The 10,320-nt window shown below is 45.3% G+C and overlaps 1 protein-coding gene across 1 annotated transcript; it reads left to right on the plus strand.

Moving 5' to 3' along the window:
- Nucleotides 1-607: 607 nt before the first annotated feature.
- Nucleotides 608-1,731, plus strand: Cbln3 (cerebellin 3 precursor). The gene is made up of 3 exons (XM_042686337.1): nucleotides 608-910; nucleotides 1,168-1,287; nucleotides 1,534-1,731. The coding sequence occupies exons 1-3, from the start codon at nucleotides 608-610 to the stop codon at nucleotides 1,729-1,731; spliced, it is 621 nt and encodes a 206-aa protein (XP_042542271.1).
- Nucleotides 1,732-10,320: the final 8,589 nt, after the last annotated feature.

Consider the following 10,320-nt stretch of genomic DNA (forward strand, 5'->3'; position numbering starts at 1 on the left):
CTGAAATTCGTTAAAATTGATCAAGATGGGTGGTACTCACAAACTGACCTTTTAAATGAAACTCCTCACACAACGATTTCAGGATAACAAGATAATCAAATTAAATAGATCCAAAGAATGACTATCGGAGTTAGAAACTTTCTCCTTTCCTCCTCTTCCTACCCCTTTTTCCCCCTCCCCTTCCTCCTCCTCCTCTTTTCCTTCATCTGTGTGTGAGACACACACACACACACACACACACACACACACACACACACGAGTTCCCCATCACCCTAGGTTGAGCCTCCCCTGCTCTCCCATCCAGGGGGCAGCCCCAAAGCCCTGGTAGTCACCCTCCAGACCTATCTTCATCTCTCCCTCCCAGAGCTCAACTGCTTGCTGTCACTTCATGCCCTGCCAAGGAGGAGGGAGCTACAGTGACAGCAGGAGGAAACCCAGTGAGGCAGAGCGGAGCTGTGGGACAGTATGGAGAGGAGGTGCTGAGGCCAGGTGACAGTAAGGACCTGAGAGAGAATAGAGGAGCAAGCCTGAGACAGAGGACTAAAATTTAAAGGCAGCAGACAGGGCCAGAAGACAGGGACACTTGAGCGTGGCAGAGGCACTAGCCATGTTGGGAGAAAAGCACTCATGGCTATCAGCCCCCCTACACCGCCTAGGGCTGCCCTTGGCCCTGGTGCTTGTGGCCCTGGGGACCGGATGGGCCCAAGAGGGATCAGAACCTGTCCTGCTGGAGGGTGAGTGCCTGGTGGTCTGTGAACCAGGCAGAGCTGCTGCAGGGGGACCCGGGGGAGCAGCCCTGGGAGAGGCACCCCCAGGTCGGGTTGCTTTTGCTGCAGTCCGAAGCCACCATCATGAGCCAGCAGGGGAAACCAGCAACAATGGCACCACTGGAGCCATCTACTTCGATCAGGTAATTCCCCAGCCCTGTCTAGGGGACCTGCAATGACCTACAATCAATGTCTAAGCCCACCTGCTATCCTTAGACTAAGAGAACAACTCTACATCTTCCCTTCCCACCCTCCTTACCTTTCTCCATTTCTTTTGAATCAGGATGTTCCTGTTGACTCCTACTCACACCCCTTCCTTCCTTCCTTCTCACTCCAGCCCCACAATATCAGGGACACAGGCGTCCCTGAGCCCCACTCAATGGGATCTGCTTCCCCCTAGGTGCTGGTGAATGAGGGAGGAGGCTTTGATCGGACCTCCGGCTCCTTCGTGGCACCTGTTCGAGGAGTCTATAGTTTCCGGTTCCATGTGGTGAAGGTGTACAACCGCCAAACAGTTCAGGTAATCTGAGCCCTGGGCTCCATCCCTAGCTCAGGAGAAAGGGAAGGGGACCTTGGATGCTACCAGCAAGGGAGAAAAGGTGCTGTGTACCACAGAGTGGAAGATTGTACAGTTCATTGCTGGTCATCCTGCAGCCCCTGCCAGGAGAGTCCACCAAGTCCCAGATCCACAAGAGAACACCCTTGGGCAAGTGAGTGTCCTGAGCTGGGCGAGGTCATAGATAACTAACTAGGCTTCCCTCTCCAGGTGAGCCTGATGTTGAACACATGGCCTGTCATCTCTGCTTTTGCCAATGACCCTGATGTGACCCGAGAGGCAGCTACAAGCTCTGTGCTGCTTCCCCTGGATCCTGGGGACCGGGTGTCCCTGCGCCTTCGTCGGGGAAATCTGCTGGGTGGCTGGAAGTATTCAAGCTTCTCTGGCTTCCTCATCTTCCCACTCTGAGGGTCCCATCCTCGGAAAGACAGAAATCCAGCTCCTCATCACTGCTCTCTGCCATCCTCTACCCCAGAAACAGCATCTTTGGAACAGGAGAGACTATCTCAAGCTGTCTATACCCTTCTCCTCGCATGAGATTCTGTGCCAAACACCCAAGGTTAAGAATAGAGCAGGACTGTGGCATCTGCAGCCCTGGACCCCCTTCTCAGCATCCACCCCCCCCCCCCACAGCTGCCCTCCCAGCCTCATGCCACACCTCTTCCTGCCTGCCACCCAAGGCTCAGGGAAGGATTTGGTAGGAAGGAGTCCTACACTACTGCTCAGTCTCTGTTCCCATGTTTCTCCATCCCAGCCTCCCTCCTGCTCAGTGCTATTAGGGGACAGTTGGCTCAGGTAAGCTTAATAGTCTCCCACTGGTGCCCAGATGGACTGGCCTGAGTGCCTGAGTGTACCCTGCAGGTTCCTTCCTGTGAGGAATACCAGCATCGGTATCTCAGCCAAGCACCATACAGACTAGAAGGAGGCTCAGTTACAAGCAGGAGTGTGGGCAGGACCACAAAACAGTGTAGAGTCCCAGGCTGTTGGGACAGAAAGAGGGCACAGCTTAAACAGGATCCGCATTGTGTAGCTAGACTGGGATAGCCAGCAGTCAGGGATCCCTATGTGCCAGGTCCCAAGTGGACTCTGTCCCTTGCCTCATCCCACCCCCAATCCCACCCCCTAGACTTTTGCTCTGGCCAACAAGATTGTTAAGCAGAGATACTCGATACAGCTAGAGATAGAGGTAGGTGTATGTGGATCATCCTCTTGTTTGGCTACCTCCTAGTGACCCCCACTTTTGAAGTCCAAGCTTCAGTCTCTCTATTGTGACTATCACCTTCTTCCTCCACCTCTCACTGTTACCTCTACTGTATTTTCTGCAGCCCTACTGCTTCTCTTTTTCTTCCTGAGTTGTGCTTATTCTTCATCCTAAATTGCCTATTTGCTGCAATTCTGTGATTTGTCCTTCCAACCACTTTGCTGCCTGTATCATAAACTGTCTTTTATCCTACAGTCCTAATGGTCCAGAATGGGTGAACCTATCACTGTAGCAACTAGAGAAGGGTGATAGATGAGACACTATAGCTTCACTAGAACAGAGATGTAGCATGTACAGGATACAAACAAGTACGGTATTTTGTGAAGGGAATAAATGTAACACTGTGTGTTATAGTCAAGTATAAAGGATTTAGTAATGCTTAAGTTAAAATGAAATGCAAATGTGAATTTGTGATTGAAAATAATAGAGTGGAAGTATGACAGTATAAATATGGTGATTTTCATGAGGCTCTGGATTTGATCCCTGGAACTGTTAAAAGGATTTTTTTTTTCACTATTTGACAATACTTGGTGACCAAGAAGACTTAAACAAGGTAAGAGATTATTCTGCAAATAAAGAGTACTGGGGTGGATTTTCACTTTATGATAATCAAAATGCAATATCTACCATCTTTAGCATACCATCTTTTGACCCAAGATGGCTCCTTGGGCTCCAGCCATTGTATCAGCCGAGGAAGAAGGAAAGGTACACTCTTTTCAAAAAAAAAAAAAAAGCTTTCTGAAAGTTGTACCTACCATTTTGTGTGTGTGTGTGTGTGTATGCCAGTCCTGAGGCTTGAATTCAGGGCCTACGTGCTGTCCCTGAACTTTTTTGCACAAAGATAGTGCTCTACCACTGAAGCTATAGCTCCACTTCTGGCTGTTTTTTGTTTGGTTGATTTGGTCTGGTTTTGTTTGCCATTTAATTGGAGATAAGAGTCTCATACTCACGATGGCTTTGAACCACTATCCGCATATCTCAGCCTTCTGAGTAGCTAGGATTACAGGTGTGAGCCACTGGTGCCCAGCCTGTACTCAACATTTCTGGTAACTTTCATTGCCTAGAATTTAGTCACATCTGGCTCCACCAAATCAGGAAGATAGGCTAAGAAATACACTTCATCCACGTCCAACTAAAATTCAAGACGAAGGGGACATTACATCTTAAGGAAGACAGTTTTTTGAAATGCAAATAAGCTAGACCAAGTTGTTTATAATGACCAAAACTCACCTTATTAGTTTACTCTTGCTGTGTAACAAATCACAGCAACCTCAAAGTCTTAAGACATTTACTTATTCTCTCATTTTCTATAGATCAGAACTTTTTTTTTTTTTTTTTTTGGTCAATCGTGGGGCTTGAACTCAGGGCCTGGGTACTGTCCCTGAGCTTTTCAGCTCAAGACTAACATGCTACCACTTGAGCCACTTCTGGCTTTTTCTGTTTATGTGTTGCTGAGGAATCGAACAGAGGGCCTCATGCTTGCAAGGCAAGCACTCTACCACTGAGCCACCTTCCCAGCCCTAGATCAGAACTCTTGAAAGGCATGATTAGGTCTCTGCTCAGGGTTTCACAAGGTCATAAGCAAAGTAAAAGCAGTATGACCTTCTAGAGAGGAGGAATCCACTTCCAAGCTCATTTAGAATTCCATTCCTGCTGGGCAGAAGTGGTTTATGCCTTGTAATCTTAGCTACTCTGGAGGCTGAGATCTAAGGATTTCAGTTCAAAGCTGGAGCAGGAATGTCCTTGAGAGTTTTATCTCCAATTAACCGCCCCCCCCAACACACACACATACACAATAGCTTGAACTGGAGAAAAAAGATCTATATTAAATGCAAAGAAAATGTGTGGGCTTGAAAATGTACATAATGTACAAGATAAATATGAATTCAGGTTTTAATCATCTTAGAAAATAAATCAATTCTCAGGCTGTAATGAAAAATGTATTAACAATCCAAAACATCCAAGGGACTGGGATAGCATCCATTTTTATTTATTTGTTTGTTTGCTTGTTTTTTGTCAGTCATAGGGCTTGAACTCTGGGCCTAGGTGCTGTCCCTCAGCTCTTCAGCTCAAGGCTAGTGCTCAACCCCATGAGCCACAGCGCCAGTTCTGGTTTTCTGGTGGTTTAGTAGAGATGAGAGTCTCACAGACTTTCCTGCCCAGGCTGGCTTTGAACTACGATCCTCAGATCTCAGCCTCCTAAGTAGCTAGGATTACAGGTGTGAAGCACCAGTGCCCATCAATCCACTTCCAGCTTTTAATGATCCTAAAAATAGAATCTGTCAACCTTCGCTCTACTCTGCCCACAGCCTGGCAGCTTGAAGTTGAAGGACCCACTGTGAATGTACATCCGCAACCTCCAGGCACACCTGGTCCTCAATAGTGTAGGCAATTCTCTGGTTTTCTTTTCAGTTTCTTTCTTCCTTGTCCTCCTTCCCAGAATCCAATGTCAGCCTTCTATGCTCTCCATCAACCTTTAGTACCATCAAAATCACCCCCACCGTTAGCTACAGACAACCTCAAATTTGACTTCACTGAAAAACAGACACCAGCCAGGAACTAATAGCTGTAAATACCTGTCAACCTTGCTACTCAGGAGACTGAGATCTGATGGTCAAGGTTCAAAGTTAGTCCAGGCAGTAAAGTCGTGAAACTTTTATCTCCAAATAAGCACTAAAAAAGCTGGGCTCAGAGACAAATCCCTAACCCTGACTTCAAGCCCTCATATTGTACACACACACACACACACACACACACACACACACACTCACACACCAGACACCAGACACCAGGAAGGATCCCTTCCCTCCACCAACCTACAAACTCACTTTCCTCATCTCTGCTTCTTCTTGTCAGGTTCGATGAAAGCTGAATTCTGCCTCCTGTCAAGGTAGCTATCTTCATCCACCAGTCATGAATTTTATTCCCTCCAGACATGTTCTTGCCTTCTACTGCCCTCTTTACTTCCAGTTAGGATTTAAGAGCTAAAGACTCTCAAATAAGAAAAGAAGAGCAGTATAGAAAAAGCTATAGATAAAGGGATACAGTTCAGCTATTTATACCCCAGCAGCTAGTTAGCATATCTCACCTCATATATTCTAATACAAACTCTATGCTCACCTGCTAATCATTGGTAAACTTTGGCCTCCACTGCTCCACCTAAGCTGACCTCAGCCAGTTACTCATACCGCTGCATCACTACTGTCCACATACCCCTCCTAGTCCTCTTGCTGCCAGGCTGTCCTTAACATTTAACCCTGTTGCCCACACCCTGCCCAGAGTACTCTGCCCCACTTTCCTGAGTGAGGATCCCCTGGGCTTTCCCTCCACCTCTCTGTTCATGCCCCAGCTTCTTTTGCAGAATCTCCCATCATGTCCTCTTGCTTTTTAGGCAGAGTCTTTCCATGTAGCTTAGCCTTGAACTCTCAAGCCTCCTGTTGCAGCCTCCATTGTGCTAGAATTACAGGTATATGCCACCACATCCAGCAAACCTTCATCTCTTACTCTCTCCCCCCACCCCACACTAGTCTTGGGACTTGAACTCAGAGCCTGAACACCATCCACTGGCCTTTTGTGCTCAAGGCTGATGCTCTGCTCCTCAACTCCACTTCTGCCTTTGTGGTATTAATGGGAGATAAGTCTCTTGGATTTTCCTATCTCTACTGGTTTCAAACTACAATCCTCAGGTCTCAGCCTCCTAAGTTTGCTAGGATTACAGACATGAGCCACCAGCACCTAGCTAGTGTTCCTCTCTTAAATATTGGTTTCCTTTAGGTTTTGTCCTAGAATTTCTTTGGTTCTAACATACTCTCAATATCAAGAGCACAAATGTCCATATGTGTATTGACAATTTCCCTATCTCTATCCTAACCCTTCTTAACCTTGTACTCACATTTGACATTTTAACATATAACATTTAACATTGCCTTCTACTGCCCTCTTTACTTCCAGTTAAGATTTAAGAGCTCAAGACTCTCAAATACACAAGAAAAGAAGAGAGGTATAGAAGAAGCTATAGAGGGGCTGGGAAGGTGGCTCAGTGGTAGAGCGCTTGCCTTGCATGCCTGAGGCCCTGGGTTCAATTCCTCAATACCACATAAGCAAAAAAAAAAAAAAAAAGCCAGAAATGGCGCTGTGGTTCAAGTGGTAGAGCGCTAGCCTTGAGCTGAAGAGCTGAGGGACAGTGCCCAGGCCCAGAGTTCAGGCCCCACGACCAGACCCCCCCCAAAAAAAAGAAAAAAAAAAAAAAGAAGAAGCTATAGATAAAGGGATAGAGGTCAGCTATATATACCCCAGTAGTTAGTACATCTCACCTCATATATTTTAATACAAACCAAAAGACAAACAGCTAAAAACTAAATGTACAGACTTTCTCACTAAATCTCTCCTCTGTCCCTTGTTCTCTCTGTAAATGGAAGTTTCCTAATGTCTAAACCAGAAACCGGCCTTTCTCCTTGATGGGAAGAGACTTAACCTAAAACACTCACCTTTCCCTTGACAGCTGTATCTTAGACTATCCTTGCTGATGACCTAGCTGAATGATCTCCCCTCCCCTCACCCCTGAACAAACAGTCTTGGAAGAGAGTCTGAGACCAAGGCCATGTCTGACGCTGATGCCCATGACAAACACAGATGCTGTTGAGACCTTGAAACTCCTCAGTCAGAATAACATTGCTCATCCACCCTGCCTCCATCTTACCCTGCCTCCAAATAACCATCTCAACTTCACTCTTTCTTCCTAGTACTTAAAAACCCTAGTTGTAAGAAGGTGCGCCATTTCCCCTTCAGCCAAGCTGAAGGAAACTTGGTCACCTTTCCCAAGCTTCCCTGCCAAATAAAGCCTGTTGATCTACTGAGTTGGCTTTTTGCCTTTCCTTTATTCTACACTCTCATGACTCAGTTTCCTTATACTCCCAGTCACCCCTCTCTCATAATCCATGCCCAGTCCTTCACAGCTACTGGTTCTTTCACTGTTTTCTATCTACTCTGGCACAAAACACCTATATGTCTGCTAAATTCATTTATTCATTTAAATAATTCATTAAGTTACTTATTTAGTCACTCATTATTTTGCCAATACTGGAGATTGAGCTCAAGACCTTGCTTAGCTTTTTCACTCAAGGCTTGTGCTCTACCACTTGAGCCACACCTCCATTTTCAGCTCCTTGCTGGTTAATTGGAGAGAAGAGTCTTGAGAATGTTTTTCTGCACTGGACTATTGAGCAGTGTTTTAAAAGGATATGAGATGTTTCTTTTATTTGTTAGTGGCCTTGGATGTGTTACAATGTTTCTTTCTCCCAAGTTCACTTTTATCACTGAAGTACAAAAATTTAGTAAGTGGTTGCTAGGAAAGCTGTGTATAGCAAGCTTAAGTGGTTCCAATCTCACAAATGTTTGGGGGGGTAGGGTTGAACTCAGGCTCTCATGCTTTCTCTTGGCTTTTTTTGCTCAAGGCTAGATTGTCCTCAGATCTCAGCCTCCAAAGTAGCTAAGATTACAGGTGTATGGCACTGATATTGCCTTTTATTTTTTTTATTTTTATTTTTATTTTTTTTTGTCGGTCGTGGGGCTTGAACTCTGGGCCTGGGCACTGTCCCTCAGCTCTTCAGCTCAAGGCGGGTGCTCTACCACTTGAACTAGAGCGCCACTTCCGGTTTTCTGGTGGTTTATTGGAGATAGGAGTCTCACGGTCTTTCCTGCCCAGGCTGGCTTTGAACCTCGATTCTCAGATCTCAGCCTCCTGAGTAGCTAGGATTACAGGCGTGAGCCACCAGCACCCGGCTGCCTTTTATTTTTATAGAAGCTTCCCAACTGGCCAGCTGGACTCCAGTTTCCCTGAGTTTCTTCAGATCCCTCCAGTTGCCCTAGTGTTATGTCTGAATTAACTGTGATGTTTATTTTTTAAAGCTCAAGGTGGCCTCTAAATGAAATCCCTATTGCCTAATGTAGGTGAGGAGGTCTTTCACAATCTAGTTAGTGCAACCTCCACTAACTCTTTTTTTAACCATCTACAAACTATGTGAAGACCTAAGAAATAACACTACCTGGCAGAGAGAATGATACTCCTTGGAAAATATATTATAGAATTTGAAATTTGAGTCAAAACAGTACCACATGGCTTAAGTGGTAGAGCACTTGCCTTGAGCTGAAGAGCTCAGGGACAGCACCCAGGCCCAGAGTTCAAGTCCCACAACCACACACACACACACACACACACACACACACACACACACACACACACACACACACTCACACACACACACACAAAGCCACAAGAGTCAGTCTTAGACCAGGAGAGATAAACAAGGTCTTAGTTTCAGACTGATTATTACTATTACTATTATTATTATTATTATGCAGTTGTACAAAGGAGTTGTCAGTCTACAACTGTCAGTTTTTTAATATAATGCCTCTTGACCTCTTGCCTCACTCCTTTCAACATTTTCAACCATCCCTCCCAATCCACCCTTTTCTTTACTTTTCTTAATTTTGGATATACATTGAATTCTTGACTTCATTCTCCCCTAACATAATCCTCCCCATCATCACACTACTCAAAAAGTGGTGTGTGCATGTGCTGATCCTGGGGCTTGAACTCAAAGCCTTGGCACTGTCCTTGAGGTTTTTTATGCTCAAGGCTAGCACTCTATGATTATATACCCCACAACTCCACTGCTGGCTATGTAATGGTTAATTGCAGATAAGTGTCTCATGGACTTTCCTGCTACAGGTAGCTTCAAATCGTGATCCTCAGATTTCAGCCTTTTGAGTAACTAGGATTACAGGTGTGAGCCACTGGCACCAGAATGAAATGGAAAGATCTTAGCTGAAACTATATAATGCAGTAACAAAAAGAGAAGCCAGAGTTAACAAAGTGAATACATTTGCATAAAGGCAGTGATCCAAGCTCCGATGGTGGTAGGTACATTTGACCTCAATGAGTTTTCTTCTCTTGGTGCTACATTTTCTTCCACTAGAAAATGGAGGTCTAATTGTATCTGTCCCACAGCATTAGAAATCACTCAGAAAAGGTATAATATACAGTATCAACTTGTAAATTGCTGTTACCATAAGAATTAACAAGCAAATTGTGCATGTATCCCAAGGACTCCTGAGCAGTGTTTTAAAAGGATAAGAGATGGGGCTGGGAAGGTGGCTCAGTGGTAGAGCGTTAGCCTTGCATGCATGAGGCCCTGGGTTCGATTCCTCAGCACCACATAAGCAAAAAAAAAAAAAAAGGCCAGAAGTGGCGCTGTGGCTCAAGTGGTAGAGTGCTAGCCTTGAGCTGAAGAGCTGAGGGACAGCGCCCAGGCCCAGAGTTCAGGCCCGACAACAGGAACCAAAAAAAAGGATAGGAGATGATTTTTTTATTTACTAGTGGCCTTGGATGTGTTGCAATGTTTCTTTCTCCCAAGTTTGTTCACTTGTATCTCTAAACTACAAAAACTTAGTAGGAAAGCTTGGTATGGCAGGCTTAAGTGGTTCCAATCTCACAAAAAAAAAAATTGGGGGGGTGGTTGAACTTCAGGATATCATGCTTTCAACGTGGCTATTTTGCTCAAAGCTAGAGCTCTACCATTGAGCCACACCTCCACTTCCAGCTTTTTGATGTTTAATTGGAGATAAATCTCACAGACATTTTTGCCTGAGTTTTAAACCTTGGTCTTCAGATCTCAGCGTTCTGAGCAACTGGGATTACAGAATTGAACCACCAATGCCCAACTTGTTTATGTGAA

The sequence above is a fragment of the Dipodomys spectabilis genome, unplaced genomic scaffold (genome assembly GCF_019054845.1).
Source record: "Dipodomys spectabilis isolate Male_0828 unplaced genomic scaffold, ASM1905484v1 ptg000097l, whole genome shotgun sequence".
NCBI classification, from domain to species: Eukaryota; Metazoa; Chordata; class Mammalia; order Rodentia; family Heteromyidae; genus Dipodomys; species Dipodomys spectabilis.